General features: G+C 27.9%; 1 protein-coding gene across 1 annotated transcript; it reads right to left on the bottom strand.

The window, feature by feature from the left end:
• Nucleotides 1–21,934: 21,934 nt before the first annotated feature.
• LOC129956553 (soluble scavenger receptor cysteine-rich domain-containing protein SSC5D-like) lies at nucleotides 21,935–23,134 on the bottom strand. Its single transcript, XM_056068481.1, has one exon. The coding sequence runs from the start codon at nucleotides 23,132–23,134 to the stop codon at nucleotides 21,935–21,937; it is 1,200 nt and encodes a 399-aa protein (XP_055924456.1).
• Between the last annotated feature and the right edge of the window lie 4,557 nt (nucleotides 23,135–27,691).

Below are 27,691 nucleotides of genomic sequence, written 5' to 3'. Positions count from 1 at the left end.
TTTCTATAAAATGCAGTATAAATTTGAGAAATCGGTGGCCTTATCCGGGAATGGGATCAAAACATTATAGTAAATCTGCGGGCTCTCTCTTTACATATATGTTTTAAGCAGTTTATATAAAATTTCATTTTCAAAAAAATATATATTCTATTAAAATTTTAGATTTCTAAAAATAAATTTTCTAATGCATAGAATATTTATTCTTAAAAGTGAATTCGTATTATTAATATTTCTTTCTAAAAATGAATTTTTAATTCTTAATATTTAAAAATAGATTTTTTTTAACTTCAATAAATTTTATCAAAATATTATCTTTTCCAAACAAGACTGAAAGAAAGAAATATTCAGATTGAAAAATACGCAAAAGAAGTAAATAAGAAATTTAATCACATTTATGATATACTATGTAATTAATAATTCATTCTCTTTTGTCTGAATTTCTTTATTTGTATTGCTTAATTTGCACTAAAGAAACATCATTTTTCATTTTTTTTTATTTTCTAATGATTTTACTTTAATTTATTTCATAATTATAATTTAAAATATTAAAAATTCTAACAAATTAAAATTTCTCAAATCAATCTCTAGATGGCGCCATCTTTTTTAAAAACAAATTTTAGCTTTATTAATAGATAATTAACTACTTTTAAAAGTTTAAAAAAATATTTATGATGATTTTAATGGAATAAAAAGAAATTAAAATAAGAGTAAATAATTCTTTAGTTTTCAGTAATTTAGAACAAGAGGAAATGATAGAAAATATTACAAAAAAAGTACGTCGTTAGAAACAAGCAAAATGAAGTAAAATTGTTTGGTAAAATAGAAAAATGGTATGAAGCAATCTACTAATGAAATTTAAATGGGTTTTCAGAATACTTAATTTGGTTATTTTAAATCTGACCCCATAGCATATATTTTCAGAAAATAAATAAAATAATTATCAAGCGTTCTCAAACTTTTAGTGTAAACACGCATATTAAATCAAGACAATAAATGCAACTCCCGAAAGTATATAGAATATTAGATGCATTCGCAAACAGCTGTCTCAAAACTTTAAGCATGGAATCACAGAGTTTCGAGTTGAATCTCTTTTCCACAGAATGCAAAGATATTTAACTTCCTTTAGAATATTTAACTTTTAACAGAAAACTTTTAGCAAGTTTATCTCAAATTCTGAACATAGATTAAGTTATTGAATACTTTATGCTACTATAACAATTTATGAAATGGCTCTATTTTCTCTTCAAATAAAGCTGAAATACTTGAAAGTAATGAAAGTTGATTTCATAATATAGGTTAACTATTATAATTTGACTAGTATGAGGAAAAAAAAACATAATCATTTAACAAACAATAGTAGCAAAGTAGCGAGTTATTTTTAATATCCTCGAGACAAACTGAAAACTTTGAGATATTTGAGATAATACAGGGTGTTTATAAAGTCCCGGACCCATTTTGATGTTTAATAACTCATAAAATAATGAAGATATAAACAAACTTATGGTATTTATTGATGGAATAACTCATATATTTTCCTTTTCAGGTTTGAATATTTTTTACTTTTGTAAATATCGTCTGCGCGTGTGGTTAATTTCAGATAATTTCATTTTCCAGTCTAAATATCTGCACTTTTCTAAATACCGTCTGCTTATTAATTGCAGTTTTCTCTCTTTTGTTTTTGGCAACTATTGCAATGCTATGTTTACTTTTGATGTGTTTGTTCTATGTAGTACTTTTGTATGTGATGTTTTATTCGAGCGGATATTAAGGAGAATGCATACACCACAAGAGAAAGCACAGATTTTATGGTGGTTCATAGAAACGAAATCGATAGTGCAAACACAGAGAAATTTCAGAAGAATTTCCCAAAAAGATCCTCCATCCAAAAACAGCATCTTGCGGTGGAAAAAGAATTTTCTAGAAATTGGAAGTATCGCAGATAAGAAACGTTCCGGACGTCCTTGCACAAGTGATTTTGATGTTGAGCGTGTCAGAGAGACATTGCCGTTGAACTTTTTTTGAACTGAGAGAAACGCCGTTGGACTTTTTCCTTTGGGGGTTTGTAAAAGACAACGTTTTCAGGAGGAGAGTGTCTAACATTGATGACCTAAAAGCCAGAATTACAACCGCAATAGTCTCTGTGGATGCCGACATGCTTGCCGCTACCTGGCGTGAAATGGACTATCGACTTGATATTCTCCGTGCGACGAAGGGGGCACACGTAGAAGTTCATTGACAAGGGTCATGAAACTTTTTGAGTCTATTTAACCATTTATGTTATTAATTTTAATCTATCTTTATTATTTTATGAGTTATTAAACATCAAAATGGGTCCGGGACTTTATAAACACCCTGTATATTAGCATGAAATTTCAGTTTTGGCACCGTTGAAACTCTCATATTTTATCGCAAAAGTTAATTTTGAGTATTATACAAATAAAAAAAAAAAAATATTTGTTTAAAGAACATTTCCAGATGTACAAATTATCATATTTTCTTTTTTGCAAATTGTTTCAAAACTACTATATTATATCACATTATACTGCTTTATTATTATTACAATTTCTAATGTAGCATAATCTAAAATTTAATAATGAACCAGTCATTATTTTATCTTAGTCTGCACATTTATCCTGCGTACCAAGATGACCAACTTTTGAAATAGTATTTATTTAGTTATTGTATGCTTAATTTTGTAGATACCATCTAGATATCTGTCTAAAATTTATACTGATTAAACTGGTTATATTATTATTATAAGGTAATGGAAGGTACATTCAGAGCATTCATTATACAAATCGCGAAAAATGATTTAGATATACAATCTAATATTTCTAATGGAAGAAAAATCTTTATATTGGCATTTAAATAGTGAATACTATGAGCTTCAGCAATCAAAGCCCCATTTGCTATATATTACAAAAATGGTTTTTGATAAGAATATATAAAATATAAAATACAAGGAAATTAAGAATGGCATTTTATCTATTAATTCAAAATAATTATAAAATGAAAGATCTAGGGTTTTTTTTGTCACCTATCATTCTCCTATTTCTATAAAAGTCACAAAAATAGTTTTCCACTAAACACACGATATACAGAAATAATTCTATAGATTTTCCCAACAGTAATCACTATAATGATTTCGACAATTTTTATTTCGTATCGAAGTTTAAGATCCGGCAGTGGCATATTTACGTCATCAGTAGTGGAACTCTCTCCTTCTTTCTTCTTTGAAGGATATCCAAAAAAGAAATTTGGAACAATATTTGGGCTATAACAATTTGACAGATTTTGCTAATCCTACTTAGGAATTAATTTCGTCATTTTTCAAGCATAAATAACCCATCTGGATATTATGCGTTTATAATGGAATAGCATGTTCTTTCTTTCAGATATGATATAATACAATGAAATTAAAAAAAAAATGAATTGAAAAAAAAATTAATTATGTGGTAGGTGAAAAAATGGTCGCCGGAGAAAGATATTATTTCATTAAGGAAAACATCTTTATTAGTAAAAGGAAGAATATTAAAATCTATAATTTAATTTAGCATTATTTGATAAAAATCACAAAATCTGGTTATGACAGAACTATCCTCCTTGCATTGTTTTATACTTCATTTCCTTGATGTTATTTATAATGTGGTTGGGAGAATTAATTTTCAGTAACAAAAGGCCCTGAATACAAAATCCTAATCCACCAAAGACAATGAAATAATAAAGCATGTCAGATATGACGATGGACGAATGCCCTCCCCCTATTCGTGTGATTCGTGTGAATGGAATGATCGGAAAAATGAACGTACAAACATATAACTTCCTTGTCATTTGTTTTTGATTGAAAATCACTGCACCTGCCTAAAAATAAGCCATTCAAGGCAATGTGTCATTCTTAAAGACACTGGAAAATTCGATTTTCAACATCGTCCCTTGAAAAAAAAACTGCAAAGACTTGAAAATAAATTCAAACATTCTATATTCTCCTCACAGCTCGTGGGCTGTACTTTCTTCGGTATTTATGGAAAGATGATGTAATTCCTTTCACAAAAAGTAATATCCAGAGATTTGATGTTGGTTCAAAGTTGTGAAAGAAGATTTTTTTCTTCCATATTCTGAGCTTTTCATTCTTATAAAAACATGAAACAATGATTTATCATTGCATGAAAGCTCGAATATTTTTCCTATTAATACACGTTTTACTTTAGTTATTAATATACATATCAAGATATATATATTTATCTATATATAATCCAAATATGAAGTATACAAGATTTGAAGAAAATATATAATTGCGTAAGAAAAATATCTAAATAATATAATTTAAAATATACTTCGATTTTATTTAACATAATACCATACTGAAATTGAATATTTTCTCAAATTTTCAAACATATAAGACAAAAAAAATCTTCAACGCGAGTAATTAAAAAAAAAATTCTAAATCCTCATAAAATAGATCACTATCTATAAACATAGTATCCAAATGCAAACGAAGCTGTTGTATCATATAATATGGGCATATATATATATATATATATATATATATATATATATATATATATATATATATATATATATATATATATATAGAGAGAGAGAGAGAGAGAGAGAGAGAGAAGTAAAGTTGCAAATTTTGGAAATTAATGAAGAATGGAAAGAACAAAATAATGCATTGGAATCGTAAAGGATTATTCAAAACTATAGCAACACTGCACCTATTTCAAATTACTGTAACATGTTTGTAAAAAATATTGTATGGCCCAAATAAGTATAAATCAGGAAATAATCTTGAGGTTTTGTTTCCTTATGAAGAAATTAACTCATGTTACTTTTACTAATCAAAAAGGAATCGCCTATGTAATAATAATTTTCACATTATTAAAGCGTTTCTAGTTATACCTTTAGTTAATTTTCTTGTAAATAGAAAAAAAAAAAGTATTAAATATATGTCATATTTTAATGAAATGCAAAAATTATTATTTGAATATATATATATATATATATATATATATATATATATATATATATATATATATATATATATATATATATATATATATATATATATATATACTGTAAAAAATTACTGTAATGTCAATTTTTTAATTAAACAAGGTATGGTTTGGGATTAATCCTTTGGCTTGAATAAAAATAGAACTTTCCTTGCATATTAGATCACTCAATAGATGGCGCTGGGAGCCTACATCTGTTTACATAATTTACCGCTAGTTTTTTAAAAACAGGGAATCACAATCGATAGTTTAAAGTTTCCTTGACTGTTGATGGTATGTACTGGCCTTTTCGTTTTTAATTTTTAATTTTAGTGCTATTTTTTGTTTTTATTGTTATTTTTGTTATTGTATTTTTACTTTGTTGTGGTTAATTTCTTCTAATTTGTTGTTTTATATTTCCTTTCTGTTAAAATGGTATATCTCTTGAGCATAATTTCAGGGGATTTTCGGGTCACAAGGAATCATTATTAGACAATGTCTGTATTTCCTCACAGAAAAAATCCCTTTCTTTGAATCCCTGCCTGAGGGTGACCCTTGAAAAAGTCTTCAGGCCGGATTCTTTTTTTATATTTTTTATAATTTTTTTGGTTTAATTTTTATTTGATTTTTTGTTTTTTTTCTATTAACTTGATTCTAATACTTTTGTATATATATATATATATATATATATATATATATATATATATATATATATATATATATATATATATATATATATATATATATATATATATATATATATATATATATAAGAAAGAGTATCAATGTGCTTATAGAATTCACATCAGTCCCTTCGAAACATGATTCATTTAATCTGCATTGGTATCGAGAACCACACCAGTGTTGTCCATATGTCCAGGAAAATATATCAGGCAAATTTATACATATGGAACAAGTCCTTTTGTTGCGCATGTATATTGCGCTCAGATTATATGATCATTTCTCTGTTAACAAAAAATGTATAAGCGTTCATACTTGGTATATTCTATTCTGTGTTTATAAGATGAAACAAATTTGTATTCTAAAGTTCAAATTTAGAAAATCCCAAGCTATATATATATATACATTTTATCTGGAACCAATATCCGAAAAACCTCATAAATCTCATTTGCATTTTTTAAATCAATTTTTCCAAATATCCAGGCCAAGAAACCAAGCCGAAAAGAAGAAGCATGTATAAAAGGATTTTTCTTTAACACTAAGGAAAGCGGAAAAAACTATTGACATATGCTTTCCGCTTGTAAACGATCACGTGAGAGACTGGAATGAGTAATCGCTCTCTTGGAAAGAAAAAAAAATATCTCAGTATTGATATCTCTTTCCTTCCAGGAAATATAAAATGATTATCTACTGAATGATCCTTTGCTATACGTTACAAACTTGTTTAACTCACAGAGGAAGAAAGATCGTGGCTTTAGAGGAATTTAAGGGCCAAAAAATGTAATATATAAATAAATTTCATAAAAATATTTTCTGAACTCATTTTATTAGTGTACTATATAGTAGATTTTTTTTTATTTTGTTCCTTTAGAATTTTTAAGTATTACTTTATAATTATGAACATTTAGAATTCTGAAATCATTTTTTATAACTAGATGGCGCCACTCGTGCAGAATTAAAATTGTATTAAATGAATAGATTTTAAAATTAAGAAAATTAAGAAAATATTCCAATATTATAATGTTAATAGGAATATATAACTGAAAAAGATGTCAGAGTTCTAATATACATCAGAATGAGTATTTATCTGTACATTTTCATCTTTAGAAATATAAAATAAGTCGAGTTCAATGAAAGTATAGAATTATTCTATATACGCTATTGTGATTATTATTAAAATAATAATAAAATAATTGAAATCTTATTTTTCTATAACAAAATAAAAATAATTTATAATATAATATGAGTCACAATTGAAATGACATTAGAGGAAGCTTCTTTTTCTACTAACATCAATATGAGTGGTAACTAAGTCAAGAGAAATAGATCATAGAATTCCACCTGTGGCTTAAAGAATGTCTTTGATGATCATGGGATATCAAAGTTCAAATTCTACCACAGGATAAGGTTGACATTAAATACCATTTTTTATTAAAATGCACATTTTTTAATTGCAAATACTTACCCAAAATTTCCTTGTATATCTACACTTATAATAAAGCTCAATGTGTGTGTGTGTGTGTGTTGGCGCTCTACATTTCAGACCGTTAGACCTACAATAACCAGATTTGGCACGTGTATACCTTAGAAGTCGGGAATGTGCACCTGGGGTCCTTTTTTTTGAAATTTTAATTATTAAACTAAATTAATTTAATTATTAAACTAACTTTCCCGCCAAAAAAATCTTCCATTTTCCCTGCCGCCAAGTTTTCCGCCAAAAAAATCTTCCATTTTCCCCACCGCCAAATGAGTAAGTCTTCAGTGTTTTTTTTTCTCCCAACAGTAATGAGGCTAGGGTTAACATTTTTCGGCGGATTATTTCAAACGATTCTGTTTATTTTCTTAATGTTTGATGCATTTAAAATTAAACATTGTTAATTAATCCATGTTTCAGATTCATTCTGAAGTACTTTTGAATTAAAATAACACAGAATAAAGGAAATTAAAAATGTATAATCTGCATAGCGTTACCCCAACAGGCGTAGAAAAATTCACGCATTTGCGTTAACGTAACTGGCGAAGAAAATTCACTCATGCGCATTATGTTCTGATTGTTGCTATGACAACCATTATCAACGGATGATTTAAATTATTTTTAGGTTAGCTGCATGCTTTTGTAAGTAAATTGTATTTATGTTAGTTATATATTGTTGGTATATGCTTATAGTTTTAAGTGCATCGTTTTTTAAGTAGTTTTTTTTTAAATCTGTTTTCAATGATTTAAGTTATTTTTAGGTTAGTTACATGCTTTTGTAATTAAACTGTATTTATGTTAGTTACATATATTTTTTGTATATGCTTATAGTTTTAAGTACATCGTTTTTTAAGTAGTTTTTAAAACCGGTTTTCGACCGATTATTTTAAACGATTCATTTTATTTTCTTAGTGTTTGATGCATTTAAAATTAAACATTGTTAATTAATCGATCTGTTCATGTGGAATCTGAGAAAATTTTGTTGACAAATTCTTGAAATATTACATAAATTTAGAAAGATATTCTTTAGTGACCATAAAGTTTAAACGCTCAGTGACTCTATTATCAGTAATCATATTATTAAAAAAATGCTTTGTTTCAGTAAAAAATATTATTATATTAATTGCAGATTAATCATTTACACTTTAATTTAAACCATAAATTCGACCAGGGGTAACAGAAAATTAGAGAGATACATATCACGTTATGACTGAAGACCTTTATAATATTATGAGTGAATTATATGACTATCAAAATTTGAAGTTTTAAAATATTTTGCTGAAAAATCTATTAAAGTTGGAATTGCGTAAAATATTTAATGGTACTACCGGAGTTTAATCCTCTACTTGGAGCAATTTTTAAAAATCGCCAACAACGGCCTTGCGAAATGTTCAAAAGCAAAGGAGCAGATGTTCAATTATAGTGCATAAGAAAGATTGCCAGCTTTGGCGCGTTATCGCCACTTGGCGAAGTAGGGGGTAAAACTCCGGCTCAACCTATTTAATTATGTGTGTGTGTGTGTGTGTGTTGGCGCTCTACAGGCCAGCCCATTCAACCTACAGCTACCAAATTTGGCACGTGTATACCTTGGAGGCCGGGAATGTGCACCTGAGGGTTATTTTTTAAATTTTTAATTAGAATTTTATTTATTTAAAAATTAACCGAAATTTTGGCGTTTTTCTGCTATAACTTCCGAAAATATTACCGAACAAAAAAGATCTTTACATGAAGTTAAAGATCAAAATTTTATCTTTGAAATGATCCGAATGTTTTAATCTTAAAATTAAGTTTCTATTTTTAATTAATTTTTAAATAAATATTTTAACTATATTTTTCAATAATTTTTTTCGTACAAAATAAAAATAAAATTTAAGCTGCACGAGCACGCTTCGCATTCATGGGAAAAAATTAGCTTTTTCCAAAGTGTTGCCATCACATTGATTAAAGCTCCAATTAAAAATAAATTAAATCTTTTTGGAAATGAAATCTGCAAAAATATAATTTTCAGCACGTGTCTGTAGGAAATGAAACAAATATGAATTATTATTTTTTCTAAAAAATAAATTCAAGAAAAAAAATTATTTTATGATCTTTTACACTCTCTATATTATTAATCCAATAAATCAGTTTTATTTTAAGGCAAATTTTGTTTAATATGAACAGGATATCCATTCAAATCAGGGCCACACAGCTAATTTGTAAATTTAGTAATAAACACATATCTGCTAAAATGGTCTAAATGGAAAATGATTATATTTTATGTAACTTGATTCAATAAATGCTCTAATAAATTTTTATTTTTTATTTTACATTAAGCTTCTGCTGTGGAAATCACGTTTAACAAAATGTTCTTGAAACACTAATATTTAAAATTAAAAGAGTTAATTTCCAATCAACTAAATCAATCACTTAAACTGACTGATTTATGAAAATTTGAATATCACTGTTCAATAAAAAGAGGATAATTTTAGATTTTCAATCGATCGTTTCAAAGAAAATACCCCAATCAGCTCGCAGGTTTCTCAAGATTAATTGGCCTAAGATTATGAAAATGTTGGGTTTTTCTAAATTTTTAACATTCAAAACTTCATAAATCAGTCTTAGTTGATCGTGGAAAATAGAAACATTCATTTATTTAAAATTTGCTGTGTCCAGAATATTTCTCAGAATATGATACCTTACTGCAATAAATTTAGACTTCATAATTTTTTTAATATATTTATAGGCCGGAACAAAATATTATTATTGATTTCATTTCAATCCTTTTGAAAGCAAAACTAAAAACTGAATTTTATGCTGAATCTGAGAAATTTTTGTTGAATTATTCTTTGAGATATTACATAAATTATGAAAAAATATTTTGTCAGTTCACATAAGACTTAAATACCGAGCGATTCTGTTTGCAGTACTCATATTCAATAATAATAATAATTAATAAATAACAATAAAGATGATAAATAAAATAAAACGCTTAGTTTCATTAAAAAATATATTTGTATTAATTGCAATTTCAGCGTTTCTACTTTAAATTACAGTTGAAGTTTTACCGGAAATGACAACAAATTAGGAAAATATATATAGTAAATTGTACGAAACATTATAAACAACAGTATAAGTTTGGTATGACTATCAAAATTTGAAGATTAAAAATGTTTTGTTTGAGAAGCTATTAAGAGACCAGTTACTTAAAATATTTAATTGAAAATAGTAGCGAGCTGTAATACTGGCGAACCGTCTGGTCGCCAAAGGCGGCTAGTACTCTAATAAACTTGTAATGTCAGAGAAAAACTTAAATGGCAATAGGGTATAATAGTTGCTCATTATTTTCTTTTGGCATGAATGTAGCATTTTAACTGAATCTATTGTGTCATCCTTGGAGAGATATTTGATGATTGATCTCTGTCCTGCGTTGATAGTACCGAAAAATCGAATTTGTCTTTAGACGCGTTATTTTAAACCGATTGAAACAAAAAATTGGCATAAGTAGTCATAAAACTATATACCAAATTTGATATATTTAAGTAATTTCGGTTTTTGAATTATCGTTCTTATTTGTTTCTGAAAATACAGAGCGACAGACAGTCAACCAGTAGTTGGATTTGGCTCAAACTTTGAGGGCTATCTACACTATAACTGTCAAATCTGAGAACCGAATTTTATCTATTTATGTCTCTTCATTTTTTAATTATCGTGATTTTTATTTATCTGATATTTGAACATATGGGAAGAAGTACTTCCTCTGAAGAGATTCTACTCAAAATTTGATAGAAACCAGCAAGTTTGGTGGAAAGGCTTCATACTAAATTTTTACCAAACTAGCCCAAAGCATTTTTGAATTATCTTTGTCTCTATGCTACATATACGTGGAAGTAAAAGGAAAACTTCTTTTAAGAAATTGATTAATATAAAATGTATATTTTTCTAAAAATACTTCCTGCGCTATCCAATTTTTATTTAAAACCGGTTGTTGGCGATTGATTAGAATTAAAATACAAAATAATATAAAAGATTAAATTTTCTGTTTAGAGGAGATTGAAAGAAAGGAAAAAAGATACAAATGTTAACACTATATAAGTTTCGGTAAATATATCAGTGAGTATCAAACATCTCTCCCAACAAATTTCATGCGGAAGTTATAAAAAAAGATACTTATATATTTCTTGGTATCCTGTAACAATGATTGAAAACATGGAATGTGTCTCCACCAAACTTTACATTCGAAAATGTAATATCGTTTTCGAAACCAAATCAAAATTATATTTAAATGCTTACGTTATTACACGCGAATTGTGCACTTAATTAAGGTAAATAATAATAATAGAAACAGTTTCTTATGAAATAGCTTGATTATGTACTTGAAATCTCTCAGTCTCAGTGCAAATTCTCTTGCGAAATTATCTGTCACAAATTCTCATTGGCAGATAATTTCTGTTGTAAATAATATCATCTGAAAAACGCGACTTTTTTTTTATAGAAAGAAGATCGAAATTTGCAGCTTTTTAAAGAACGTAATTCAGAGTACAAACTGAACCAGAATTAGCGGAAATCGCGTGAATGACTATCTCATCACAAATGAGTAAATCAGCACGCACGCTCTCTAGATGCAAATGCTCTTCTTAATTGACATTCCAATCGATTTCTTTTCGTTAAAAAGTTAATTAAAAAATAAATCTTTCAAGACAAAGTATATTTTCCCTTTGATTGTTCCAAATTAGTTTAATTTCACCCTATATTTTATTGCAAAGGACTGAATTTCATATCTGAACAACGATGCTTGAAATGAAAGGATAAATAAAGCACAAACGTGGCTCATTTATCCTCCAATTTTTTAAATTTTTAATCTTCCACAGTTGTTTTTTTTTCATTTCAAATGATTAAATTTTTTTTCTCATTTCAAATTATTTAAAAAATAAATACCTTGCATTCCCCACGTGAAAACATAAATCTTTTTTTTATTAGTTTCTAGACCATTATGTAAAAGGAATGGAATTTTTCATTTTGCATGTTCAATGCTCAATGTTTTATTTTAATTATATAATATGAGAATAGATTTATTTCGAAACAATAGTTATGTTTACAAATAATATTCCGATTAAAAATCGCATCTGAAAATACATCTAACTATTAATGTAATGCGGTATCTGTAATACAACAAATTCTCTTCTAAAATCCCTATATTTATGAGAAATAAAATGGAATCTGTTTTTACCTACTTTTAAAAAAAATAAATGCCTGCCTAGATCCTTGAAGAATTATTAATGGCAAAACTTATGATTATTTCTAAAAAAATTCTGAAATATATTTGATATAATGCTATTCGAAACACTTCTTCTTATCTGCTCTAACATTTCGCTAATGCTATAGGAACTCAGAATGAATAATGAATTGATACAGTACGTAAAGTAAAGGGGACGTTTCTTTTGACTTTGACTGAGTACATTAAATTTTTTCAAGGTTTCTTTTTTCTCTTCTTTTTTTAGCTTCTTTTCTATCCCTCTTTCTCTTTGTAGTGAAGTTGATTCATGGGTAACATTTAAAGACGATGTTTTTAAACGCTTTATGATCTTGTTCTCAAATGTTTGCTCTGTCGCGTTTATAAAATACTTCAAAGGCCTTCATGAGTGAAAGATTTAAGCTTTTTTTTCTCTCTTTTTTTTCACTCGGCTTCTCAAAGTATGTTCAAAATGATACAATGAATAAAATTTCCTTTATTTATCTTTAGTTGTCAGCTTAGAAATGGATAGCTATAAGCAATTGGAGTTTAAGTGGAAGTTGTAATGTTTTATTAGTTTACCAACAGTGTGCTTATTCATATATTTGCACAGAGCGACTTGCTTTCTGAGAATATCTGTTATAAAACTAAATTAAATCTCATTATCTAGTTGGCGTTACTTAATTTTCATAGTTCCTGCAACAAACTATTTTGAAATTTCAAAATAATAAATAAATTTACCAGCGATCTTTTATACAATCTTACATTTCATTTCTATTATATATATATATATATATATATATATATATATATATATATATATATATGCGTGTGTGTGTGTGCGTGCGTACGTGTGTGTGTGCATACGTGTGTGTGTATGTGTGTTTGACCACACACCTAATCATTATCAGAATACTTTGTATGAATTTTTAAATGAGGAAAGAGAAGCAGAATATAAATTGATAAGGTTCTGTTTTTCATAAAAGATAGAATTAATTGAGTGCCTGATAACACAATGAACTAATTCATAGCTTTCGATTAATGATAATTAAAAGCAATTGGAACCGTTTTTTTGAGAAACTGACAAGAAGAAATTTTGACTCTGACTAGAAGAAATCTGGTTGGAAGAGGGTTTTGTAGAATTATTATTTAAAAGAATATTCTCTGAAGTTATTTCTTTATTTGATATATTTCACATTTAAAATGACTTCTAAAAGATAGTATTCTTAGTTAAATCCTTATTTCCGAATTATCAAGCAAATTTACGATAATTATTTCTGTGATAAAATATATGTTTTTGAAAGGAAGACGTATTTTTTCTATTCTTAGATTTTAAATGCTCTGAAATCAAAACTGGAAAAGAATCAGGAAACTGATTTTGCATTTATTTGCTGATATAATTCTATTTAATACCATTTATTTGCAAAATAGGTATGTATATTTTAGAAATACTTAATATCTCAAAGAAAATGTATGCTTATGGCCTGTATTCTCATTATTAAATTAAAATTAATAATAATTAATGTCTGAAAATATCAAGAAATCCATTTATACAAATATTTTATGCATTTGGGTAGACCTATAATATTTTTTTCCGATAGAATTTTAGAGATATTTATTCAATATCGAAATATTTTTTTTGAAAATATTCAAAAATTACAGAATGAGTATAAACAAAATGTATTCCTTAGGGTTTTTTTTTAAGTTTTCGTACAATTTTATTTAACTCTTTCTAAGGCAGTGGGAAGTATGCTTCCCACCAAATTTATCAATCTTTGTTTGCAATTATGTAGGTTGACATAAGTTCTGTGACAATTTTTTTTAGAAAGACAGAAACTTAGATGCTTTATCTCAAACAAAATGATGTGTTTTGGTTTGTCACTTATTTATTAAATAACCAAATTAATTAATTAATCAAATTAAGTTTATCTAATAAGCTAAATGAATCCTTTTTCTTATTTTAATTTCAAGTCTACAAATATTTTAACATAATATGACTAGAACTAAATGGTCCTTTAAAGGGTTATCTCAACTTAGTTCATACTTATAAAACTATATTTATTAATCAAATTTTCATTCATTTTCCAAAAGAAATCAAAATATTTTCAAAAATTAGCTCATATTAAAATTTTGAGCAATAACTTATTTTTGAGAACAATGTATTATTCAAATGTTTTATGGAATAATTTAAAAGTGAAAAATTAATTTTTTTACATTTTCATTTCAGAAGAATGGTATTACTTTATTATAAAATAAAGAAATATTTTAAAATTCCTTAAAAGAATCAGTTACAAGTCACGGCATAAAAAATATAAAATAATTAAAATTTTCCGAATATTTCCGCTTTTATTTACTTAATAACAACCGCAAAAAAATAGACGCCTTATTCTTATTAACATTATTTGTTTTTGTTTTTTTGTTTAGGGTTTTTTTGCAATATAATTTGAATTATTATATTACAACAAATGTTTTATACTTTACTGTAAAATATGTAATCATATTCTAATACACGATTACACTTAACAAAATTCATCAATATAATTTAGATAGAAATACCATATAATCTTAAATACATTGGAACTTCAAAAATTGATGGTTTTATTTCGAAATCGAAATAATATTTTTGAATTATATAGGGCAAAGATTATGGATAACTTATCAATCATTATTAATCAATCAATTAATTGCTTTAACCCTTTGCACTCTGATGGGGTCTCTTACTCTGCATTCCACACGTTTGCATCATTTTGAAGTTTTATTTATTTATTTTGATTTTTTAAAAATATCTATAGAATGATAAGATGATGTAGATTAATTTTTCGCTTAAATTCAATTTTCACAGCAATAATCAATTCCTTGTATTAGGTGAATAATTTTGCATCCAAATACTTTTCCGAGTTTAAATGGTAAAACTATATACCAGTTCCCTTATGTGATATCTGATAAAAATCCAGCAACATATTTAAATACATTAAAAAAGGATTTTCAAGATTTGAATCCAAATCTTTAATCTCTGATAAAACCGTTGATTACCACTATGCTGCTGAGGACGACAGCTTTAAGCATTCGAAAAAAAATGTATTTATATTTTTATTATTAAAAAATGATGGAAAGGCATCTTTTTATGAATTAAACATATTCTTTTGAAGTTCCATAATGTCATATCAATTGCAATCAATCTTTTTCTTTCAAATTAGTTCTCATATTTTTAGAAAGGATCCATGATTTTTCACAAAATTCATATAGGTTTCTTCTGGATTCAAATGAGCCATAGTGGCTATTGTTAATTTAGCTATGAAATGGAGCGGTAGCAGATGAGAAGCATTTGATTCACCATATCTGCCTTGTATCCGGTAATCACTGAGGAGGCATCCGTGATCAGTAGGGAGTAGCATATTTGTTAAATGGGTACTAAGGTGCTGCCTTGGTTCCAATCTCACCATCTAAATTGAAAATCAAATGAGCAGGTCTTACATTTTCTAAATGCAAACCATATGAATCATCATTTGAATCCGAATGTTTAATATTATTGTTTTCCTTATCACTTTGCCAAGCAAAAGCTCACTTTGTGCTGATCTGCAGAAGAAGATACGGAATAATTTTCTTATCTTAATCATAACTACTCTAATTCTCTCAGTTTGGCAACATTCGACAAAAACCTCCAATTTTAACTTGTACCTTTAGGATTTGAGTCAAATGAAGTATTGATGTTCCTGAATCACGTTATGTTGTATTTCTAAATAGTCTTTTATGATTTATTTGAGGTTGTTTAAATCTAAACGTTTTTATGCGTTTCGTTTTGGGAAAATGCTTAATTCCATGTGCAAATATTTGCTTTAACAGTTCAATAATTTGGTAGAACACTTTCGGCGATATCATTCTTGTAGGTTTGTGTTTTTAAATATCGGTATATAATTAATATTAATCGGTATATAATTAAATATTCGGGTAGTTGAAACAAGTTTCATGTCTTTAAGTTTTTAATAGTTTGTTATTCGCAAGATGCTTCAAGAGACAAAAAGAGTTCAAATAATGAAGTAAGTATTTTACTTCTTTTGTTTCTTTATATTATATGAATAAATTTCATTTCGTGAACATTTGACAATCTTATCTCATATAAGTAGAAGATATATTTATTCACTACTTGGCGAATAAAATTAAAGTTAAGTAATTAATAGGTAAAAAAAAAGTACTTGGTGTTTTTGAAACCGGTCTTCTGAAATGGATTATTTTCTGCGCTGAGATTTATTCATTTCTAAAATCGGGAGACTTCAATATTTCTGTTGACATCATATTTGCAGGGGGAATCCTGCAAAATTCGTTTCAATTAATGAAGAAAATTAATCTTTGTCTTCTGCGAATTACCAATTCAAATAATAAGCAAATGTATTTTATATTGCAAAAAAAAATCACGTTTTGGTTTCTAATTCTAATTTGTATTAAGAGACAATCGTAAATTAAGAATAAAAATTAGAATACAAACATCTATTGAGTATAAAAAAAAACCCGTCAGTGTAAACGTTTAAACCATGCAATTTTTCGTAATATTTTCTTTAAAACACTTGGTTTAAATTAATATTTTCGTTGCATTCACATTTTAAAATCGTGGTACAATTTTTCTTCGTAAGGAAAAACGCTATTCTGTAGTAAAAGTTTTAAATGTTCGAAAAGAATGGAGAGAACAACCCTTGCGAAGCTTTTAAATTTAAAATTTAAATTTCTGAAATTTTGAATGTATGTTTAATATCCCCCCCCCTTTCGAACTTTATCAAAGTCTGTACAAGTCTCCTTAAACTTCTATACCAAAACAATTTGCTAAAATATATAGTCATATAAATGAAGAAATTGAATGTAATCTGATTGGGGTAGATAAAAATTAATATTCTGAACTCTAATAAATTTCGCCGAAATTATTACTGATATTATTAGTGATTAATTAGCATATTTAATGTGATTGATAAATATTCAGAAGATTTTACCATTGGAATTCGATTAATAAATTTGCGCATGCGCGTAATCGTGTAATTTTCGAATTATTTTGTAATTATGATAAATTTTCCATAAAATGCCAACCTTGTTTTCGGTACAACATATCCTAGAAGAGGATTTAGCTTCAGGAAAATTGCCAAATCCAATTCAATTCATAAAATACCATATTCCTGAACAGTTTCTGAGATTTTTACTGCAACAGGAAAAAAAAATAAGTTTCTTGAGGTAGATTTGAAAATTGAATGAATCTTTTCACAATTTTTAAAAAATACACGATTAATTACATATATTAGTGTTTCATGTTAAGAACAAAGCCAATGCTAATATTTTAAAGCAGAAAGACTAAACTCGAACGCAAAGTAGAATGCGGGACAAAAATAATTTTAGTAAGGAAAAATATTTACTAGATATACTTAAAATGGTTATTTGAAATAATATTAATTTAAATTGTACGCATATGGTTGAAATTATAGTTGTAAATTATAAAGATTCGAAATAAAAATTATAAAATTCGAATTTATTAATCTATTGAATTTTTCATTGCATTATAGAAGAAAAAAATTGAAATTAAAGACATAATTGTAAATCGTTTGATTGAAAGGGTTGTGCTTATTTATAATACTTAGCAAATATAATAAAACTATACGTTTAATTTTTAGAGAAAAAACCAATATATAATAAAAAAATATAAAAATTAAAAAACATTTTCATTTTGTATGGGTAAGTTTTCGCGAAAATACAATAACTTCAGGGTTTGTTTTTCTAAGCGTATGCTCCAATTACATAATAAATATTTTATTTTTATCAAATATTTATGATAGTGTCACAATGCAATTTTTTATTTCTTTTATATATTTCTTGCAATATTTTTTATAATTATACAATTTTTATCGTATAATTGATTCGGAAATTGACCCCTTATATTTCTGAAAAAAATTATTTCTCGGACTTCGGCAAATTTTATTTATTGCATCTGCAGAATTTATTTGCAGTAAAATATTTGAGCAACTTGTGTATTACATGCATCTACGAAGATTCTTAGTAAATGTATATTTAAAGTTCCTCGAATATTTTACTTTCCAAATCTAGAGCAACTAATTTCAATTAGCTTTAAAAGTAAAAATCATTTTTATTTAAATAAATTCTTTAAAAAATTATATTGAGCAGCATTTACATTAAATTTCCTTTTAAGTGATGTATACATACATTGCTGTCAATTCCAAAGAATTAAGACAATCAATAAACTGCTGTAGAATACTAAATTTTGCTGTAGAATATCATATGATTTCATCATTGCTATAGAATATTACATTTTTTTCTGAAAACCGATTTTGAAATTTCACATACAAAAAATTATATCTCAATATCCGAATTAACCACGAATAATTTGCACACTACTTAAGGTTTTTTTAAAAACAATTTTTTAAATCTAATATCCTAATATAATAAGTAATGATTCGATTTTTAATATTCAAAATATTTCTTTTCAGCTTCATTCCACTTGGCAGAACTCTTCCATATCAATTATCTGACATTTGAATCCCTGATTCAGTAATGAAGTCCTATTGAGCAAGATATCATCGAAAACCTGCAAAATTTCAAGTTTTTGGCAGATATAAATTTCCTGTGAAAATGAAAGCTGATGACTGTTTTCCATATTTTCGTCCATTTCTTGAAGGATCGTGAAATGTCTCTTCCAGCCTTATTTGGATTTAACAAATAGCAAATCTTGAAGTATAATCGAAGGTAACCTCTTATTCGTCTAGAATGAGAATTATCTGTGCATTTTAAATATTTCAAAATGTCTAAAATATTAGTACTTGATTAGCTCTTGAAAATAATGAACAAATGGTTAAATTATCAGGTGGATTGTCTGTGGAATTAAAAACATTAATTATAAACAATTTTATAGGTTACAAATTTTAATTGGCTCAAAAGGATTAGTTTAAATTCCCTGCAAAATTTTAGGCATGCTATTTTACTAGGGAGTAATAGCAACTAGGATTATAATATACGTTTACTATAATCGTTTCGAATATAAAATTAGACGTTCGTTCTCAATATTATTCCCTTTCTGTATCTAATTAGAGCTAAAAAGCAAACTTTCTCCCAAAGCTAAATATCTGAACTATTGAACATTCTTTGAATTTTTGTTGAAATGTGCACTAAAAGGCATTCAGTTTTCCGGAAAAGTTTTAGGCTTCAAATTATTAAAGGCTTCTGGTTAAAATACGACGTTTAATATTTTTAAAGTTCTATGTACTTCTTTGAGATGCGAAAAAGTCTTGATGGTGTGATTACTTTTATAAAGTCCTTCAAAATTTTATTAGCACTCTGATTTTTAATATTGAATTGTGTGCTTTAACTAAAGAAAAATCATTAGAGAAATAAATTATTTATTTATAATGGCACATTTTTAAATATGCACTTTTTGTCATGAAATGAGGTCAAAAGGTCATTAATAAAGCGCCAATTAATTTAACAATAGAACATGAGCATTTTCAGTTAGCCTTAAATTCGATTGCGTTATTGTCAGATTAAAATAGTCAAACTACATTCGTTGATAAATTAAACTATAAACTTTAGCATAATATAGTTTTAGGTAATTTTTTATTACTTTTTATTAATCCTGACTGTTTCTTAATTTCACTACACAAGCAGTTAAAGATAATTATATATCTTTATAATCGGCAGACATCTGACATTTAAAAAAAACCCTGCTCAGTTTAAATATTTCTTACCGTGAATTGTCTGGAAACTTAAGTAAACGCTGTGTGAAACTGAGTGGCAAATAAACAGAATACATTTCAATAGAAAATCTTTAAAAAGAATTCATATATAAGTATTAGATATCCGAGGAAAGTTTAGTATTCAGAAAGCGAAGACTTGAAAGGATTTAAGAATTTCGTTGTCTGTAGCTTAGTGATCATAGCATAACTCTGATCCCAATTTGGTCTCTGATCTGAAAACAATTTATAAAGAATTTTTGAAATTGTCTTGAATATTTGATAATCTTGACATTATTGAATTTGATATACTTGAAGAATATTTCTCAGTTATTGATATATATCGAGTGACCTTTAATGTATAAGTAAAAAAACGGAACTACTTTATCGCTCTTTTCATTTTGCCTCGAATGAAATGCGGTATTAATCATGAGTTTGAATTTTATGAAAAAGAATGTTGTAATATATTTTCATAATTGCACATGGTAACTGAAGCATACATCTTCTTTTAGAACTTGTACGGCATTAGTTTCTTTATAATAGATTTAGTATTGATGCAATACTAAAGTAGCTTCATTATCCCAAGGATTTTGACCAATTACAGTGTAGTTTCATTTTTAATTACTAAGGCAGAAGTATTGGAATGAAATCAGCGTAATTCATTTCCTGCAAGGTTTCATACTATTGTACTTTTAATGTGTTAAGCTTTGATTCCCATTCGTATATTAAATGTTTGAGAATCTTTAACAAGTAATGACAGGCAGATGTTTTGTATCTAAGTTTGGTTAAAGAGGCATCTGAATGTGTGTTAGTAATATATCAGATTTTAAGACAATATTTCGGTGTAAATAGAAAGGTAAGGTCTTGTAGAAATGTTATAACTAAAAGGAATATAGATTTACAGTAATAGATATATTTTAGATAATACATTCTCGTAATATTCCACCAATCTGTAATGGAAGAGATAAGACTAATGATATGAATGCTAATCGTTCTCCGGTGAAAATAAAAATTGTTAACAAATTTAAAAGTTTCTTGAGTTATATTGCTAAAGATTGTTCTTATTGTAGAGACAATATAAACAAAAATAAGTTAATATTAACATTAACATTTTGAATTTCTCCCTCAATCAATTAAATTCACTTTGTTGCATATAAGAGAATCTCGATATTTATTATTTGTATTCTTCAATTCTTAGGAAATTATATATACTAATCTAGATGTCAAATAGATTCTGATTAAAATTTTAAATCTAATTTTTATCAATATTTTAATCGCAATTCTAATTTTGCTATTGAGGTTGGTTTTAAAATTTAACTCGAAATTTAGAGCATTCCTATTCATTAAAGTCACCATATTAAGATTTTCCTGTACATTGAAAAAATTTTGAGGAGAATAATTTGCTTTCGAGAATCAAATTAATCGAACAGGTTTAAGCAAGAATCTTCTAAAATTGAATCAAAGGGGGTGTAAAATTGTCTTCATGGTCTGGTGAGAATAGATGTATATCCATGTTTGCCGTATTTAAGTTTGATTGTATAATTGTTTATTCTAGAAATGTCAGTATGTACATATATGTTCCAGAATATAATTATTAAGAATGTCAGTTAAAAACTTGTAGTCAAATAGAGGAGACAATTTATTCGGATTCTGCGCTTCAACATTAATAAATATTGTAGAAGTACATCGAAAAAATTGTTGAAGTATGTTTAGTGAATGATATTGGAAATGTAGAGCAGCAGGTATAGATGGCAAATTCGGTAATGTTGAATGGTCCCTTGCATTTTTTCGGCATTTTAAGGAATTGGTAATGGTCGTGGCGTAGGCATGAATAATAGCTTTGGGGAAGATGTGGCCATTAGTCGTGGGTAGTTTTTGCGGAATGCAAGGTATGTGAGGTAGTCATAATTAGCACGAGGGAAGAGTCAAGTGTGAATGGTAACTTGATGTGAATGGAGTGCAGTATGTGGGTGGTGGAGAGTGTTGTGTGTTGAATGGAGAATGTGGTTGTTGGTGATGGGGTTGAGTGTTGTGTGTTGAATGAAGAATGTGGTTGTTGTTGGGGATGGGGGTGAGTGTTGTGTGTTGAATGGAGAATGTGGTTGTTGTTGGGGGTGAGTGTTGTGTGTTGAATGGAGAATGTGGTTGTTGTTGGGGGTGAGTGTTGTGTGTTGAATGGAGAATGTGGTTGTTGTTGGGGGTGAGTGTTGTGTGTTGAATGGAGAATGTGGTTGTTGTTGGGGGTGAGTGTTGTGTGTTGAATGGAGAATGTGGTTGTTGTTGGGGGTGAGTGTTGTGTGTTGAATGGAGAATGTGGTTGTTGTTGGGGGTGAGTGTTGTGTGTTGAATGGAGAATGTGGTTGTTGTTGGGGGTGAGTGTTGTGTGTTGAATGGAGAATGTGGTTGTTGTTGGGGGTGAGTGTTGTGTGTTGAATGGAGAATGTGGTTGTTGTTGGGGGTGAGTGTTGTGTGTTGAATGGAGAATGTGGTTGTTGTTGGGGGTGAGTGTTGTGTGTTGAATGGAGAATGTGGTTGTTGTTGGGGGTGAGTGTTGTGTGTTGAATGGAGAATGTGGTTGTTGTTGGGGGTGAGTGTTGTGTGTTGAATGGAGAATGTGGTTGTTGTTGGGGGTGAGTGTTGTGTGTTGAATGGAGAATGTGGTTGTTGTTGGGGGTGAGTGTTGTGTGTTGAATGGAGAATGTGGTTGTTGTTGGGGGTGAGTGTTGTGTGTTGAATGGAGAATGTGGTTGTTGGTGGTGACAGTGAAGTGTTGTGTGTTGAATGGAGAATGTGGTTGTTGTTGGGGGTGAGTGTTGTGTGTTGAATGGAGAATGTGGTTGTTGGTGGTGACAGTGAAGTGTTGTGTGTTGAATGGAGAATGTGGTTGTTGGTGGTGACAGTGAAGTGTTAGTGGAATGCGGAATGAGACATCAAATGGATTGAGAAAAATTATTTTAGAGACAATTCCTGATTTTACGTGGAAAGAAATATATCGTTGATCAACGTTTGGAAGAGAAAGCAAATTGTTTTGTTGGTAGGTAATGTGTGAAAGTGGCATGAACTTTTGTATTGGAGGTGGACAATGTGAGAAAAAAGACGCTTGCGTGTTGTTGGCGAGCAAAGTGTAAAGTAGAAATAAAAGAATTTTATGTATTGGTAGTAGGTAATGTGAAGGTTTGTGCTTTACTTTAGTGCATGTAAGTTTTATACAAACTTAGTTTTAGTAATATATATTTATCGGAATATATCACATAATAAAAATGAATGCTTTCTGTAAATCTAAAACTTAACAACTCTTGACTTCTTATGACCTTTAATTAAAAACTAACCACTTTAAACTAAACATTGCAGGAAGCATTCTTCGTTTAAACGACAGTTTAATGATGTAAAGTTTAGCGATTTATTTAAAAAATTCATAGCAATCAGTAAAATCTCTATAGATCTTCAGTCAGAGCCCAACGAGTGATACCATCAAATAATTGCATCAATTTGAATGGAGTCTTCTATGTAGGAATGGATATACTTCTAATGTAGAAGCTATTCTTTATATTAGTCTTAATGTAGTTTAATTCCCCGATTAAATAATTAAAATATTCATTGCCAATAAAACTGTTTTAGGGATTGCATCAAATGCCCTGCTTAAGTTTAACTGCTTAGTTTACATTTCTAGCTAAATTAATCCGTAGCATTTTTTGAGAAGCTGAATATTCCAATTATCATAGGTAGATTTCTATTCGCCCAATGCAGTTTCTATTTAAATGATTCTTCGATAATTCCTATAATTCATAAAAATTCGCATTAGTTTTGTGTAGATACAGATCGAATTGAGAAAAATCATTTTTACACTCAAATGGTGGGATATTATTAAGTAGTCTTGAAGTCCTTTCCTGATCAGTTGAAAATAAAAGGGATTCTAAATTGGTGAATTATTTGATTATCAGAACTAATATTTTCTGAATTCTTATTGTTGCAAGATGTCCCACACCATAATTATAGAAATATACTTTTTAATTCCAAAACTGATTTTGTTATGATGATTGCCCAATCGAACTTCAATGCGAACGCGTAGTCCGTTATTTCTTCAAGGTATTCTCAAAGCATATTAAATATACAAATGGAACCTCAAGTCTTACTACTGAGATCTGAAGGTGAAGGGCCTTGCAGAACTGTAATATTGTGCACCTCTATGTACCACTACATCTATCTGGGGACTAGAAATAATGTAATTCTAATTTAGGTAAAATTTACAGATAATTATTGTTACAATATCAGTATTAAGATGTTTAAAAATTCCTATACTGTATAGTATAAGAAATGTGAGCTTTAAAAACATAGCAATTTTATGCAAATGTTTTAATCATTTACACAAATTTTGTTTTATGACAAAACACACGAGGTAAATATTGATTTTCTCCCCAATTCCAACAAAATAAAACAGTTTAATAGCTTCCATTTCTTTTATATATTTATTAAATGAAGAGCAAATAGGTATGTTTTCTGATGACGAAAATATAATTTTCCCCATCATTCTTGCAAAATTCGAATAGCAGGGTTCATAACAAATAATTTATCAAATTCATGAATAACTTATCCATTATCACACTGAATCGAGCTTTAAATACAGAAATTGCATTCTGAAGTTCTTCTCGTATAAATTATTCCTTCGTAAGCTATCCATTAACAGTTTTAAGCTTGTTTCACCAAGTTTGCAACTGGTAACAGAAAAAATGAAATGTGTTATATCGAATTTCAGCTTTCGCAAATACGTGATATAAATAAAATTATTGTTTTACGTGATATAATTATTGTTTTATTCTTTTGCAATCTTAAATCGTGTTCTGCCGATTATAAAGAAAGATATTGAGTTGCAAAATTTGGAAACATTAAAATTTGTAAAGGTGATATGAATTTTAATAGAATTATTTTAGTCAATTTTATAAAGGGTTCTTTAGTTTGTGGCATTTTCACTTCGAGTTCTATATTTAAATAGATCTATGCATTGAACTACTTAAATTCGGTTTTTACTGCAAAATTTCCAATTTTTTTCAAACGTGAAGTGAGATTTTTTTTTTTATGAAAAAAGATATGATGAAAACTAAGAAATTGAAATCCCCATTCTAAAAGTTTTATCGGTAATGCTGAAAAAATATTTTTATCATCGAAATGACAATTTTTTTCAATTTTAAGATTTTATGAAATCTAATTTTAGCTTCACTGGTTTGGCATTAAGAAAATTATCATTTTGAAGATGGTAGTGAAGAAATATTTAGTCTTTTAGAATAAATTTGTATTTGCTATTAAAGAAATACGACTCCATTAGTACAACGTTTATATGAAAAAGGTACCTATATATAATCAAAGAAATTACATCAAGAGTTGCCATAATATTTATAATTATAAAAATTTAACTTGAGCCATTTTAAAACGCTGAATAGTCATTATTTGAGATTTAACCTTTACATGTGGTAATTTATAGAAACTTTTATCAGCTATTTCGTATTTATTTTTATTTCCAATAAGCAATTTCTAATTTCACAAACATCTATTTGGCTGATAATTTGGTCTTTATTTGCTTATTTTAAGAGCTAATCAAGTTTGGTTAATTTATATATTCTAGTGTTTAGAAAGCTGAGTGTTGTATTCTGAATAAGAATTGCCATGGTGGCATTTCAAAGAATTAGAACTAAAGGAATAAAATTTCGAAAACGTACTATAATTTGTTCAAATTAGCATGGCTGGAAGAGACTAGAGAAAATTGCTAAGGGCATCGTTAAATCAGCAGAAAAGTAAATCGAAATATTGAGTCGTCAGCATCCTTAGAGAATTCTTTCAGTCAATTTAGAACTCTAAATCTGCAGATTTCTTTAGAATTAAATTCGATTATATCAAAGTATGGTAACCATTAGCAGAATTCGTTTAGTAATTTTTCCAAAGCTCTGAAATTTAGTTGACTTTAATCAACTGTAAAACACTTCAAGAGTGTAAATTCACAAAATGTAGCTAATTAGTAGTCATTTTGAAGAGTGCCTTTATTGTGCACTTACGTTGCATAATGGACTGATTGCATCGATACAGCATTATTCATCAAGTGCAGGCTTCTGCTTCAAACATTCTTGCATCGAGGATATTTTAGTTCGAATGAAACTGTTTCTACATCCAAAAGAGGATGGTAAGTTGAATTCTAACAGTTAAAAATTGGAAGAAATATGATTAACGTTTATTGTTGGTACATTTAAATGCCTGTTTCTTCTTTCATAGGTATTGTTAGGTAGAAGTATCTCTCTAAGAAGCATGCCATTCAGGAAAAGCTCTGAAAAAATCCTGTCAAGTATCAAGGTGTCGATATATTTCTATATTGTTCCTGATGGGGAATAGAATTAATAATCACAGAAGAAAATCTACTGATTCAAAGCAAGTATCAATATTAATTTCCATCAATGTTAAATTTATATATGAATGTTTTCAATTAAATTCGTTATTCGCAGATTCTGATACATAACGTGTCAGCTGATACTAATAGTTCCGAAATAACAAATGAACTGTAAATTAAATCTCAATTTTGTGAATTTACTTGAAATAAATTTTTAATCTAAATTTTGGAGTGGTATTTCTCATTAGGAGTTTTGGCAACGTTTTTGCAATTTATCTGAATAAATTTTATATGTATTGGTAAAATACTATTTACTAGGCAAATCAGACGCCAACGTAGCTAACATTACTTAACTTGCTAAATATTTATTAAATCTATAGTTATTCATACTGATCATGTTTCTTTCATTGCAGGAGCTTTGAATGGATAAAGTTAGACCAATGATATTTTAATCCGGACAAGACTGGTGACTATTGGCATTGAGTATGCATTGGAATTTTGTGAACCTCCCCGTTGGTAATTCTGACTCATTACAAAGCGAGTCAAAGATAAATCAAGAGCACATGATGCTGAAAACTGTTGGGTATAAATATTTGCACAATGAAACATGCATTGCAACACTTCAGTACATTGTTATTAAAATATAATTGCAATTAAAGCATGAAAATGCATCAGAACTACGTTAAAAAAATGGGAAAGGTGCTAGTGTAGCCACGTTGGAGATAAACAATTCAAGCAACATAGCATGAAACTGTTGTAAAAATCTAGTCAACGTCATAAGATCCATTTAGCTGAAATCGCTTTTCTTTACTGAGCTGTGAAAAGTTCGAATGAATTCTTGAATGTTTTTTTACCTAATTTATTAGTAAAATTATGTAATAACATTAAAGTAATTATGAATTTATAAAATATTTTGCCTTTGATAAGGAAAGCTTATTATCAGAATTTAGCTTTAATATAAGGAAAGAAATCGGTTTGAAAATTTATCATTAAATAATTGTGTAATTCTTCGTACATTTTTGTTAAATCAACAACAAAAAAATTAGCAAAATGTGAATTCACAGTGCATTATGCATTTACTAATTAAATGTGTAATTCTTGTGCTGGAGTACCAATTGTAATTTAGTAAATACTGAAATTTTATTAAAAATATACTTTTCAATTACACTTTGTTCCATTTTAAGATTTTCTTTATAAAATATTCAGTTTTACCAGCTAGTCAGCTGGAAAAATGTATTTTTTACT

The sequence above is a fragment of the Argiope bruennichi genome, chromosome 11 (genome assembly GCF_947563725.1).
Source record: "Argiope bruennichi chromosome 11, qqArgBrue1.1, whole genome shotgun sequence".
In the NCBI taxonomy this organism is placed as follows: domain Eukaryota; kingdom Metazoa; phylum Arthropoda; class Arachnida; order Araneae; family Araneidae; genus Argiope; species Argiope bruennichi.
The sequence above is the reverse complement of the archived record's forward strand: the minus strand, read 5'-3'. Positions and strand labels throughout refer to the sequence as shown.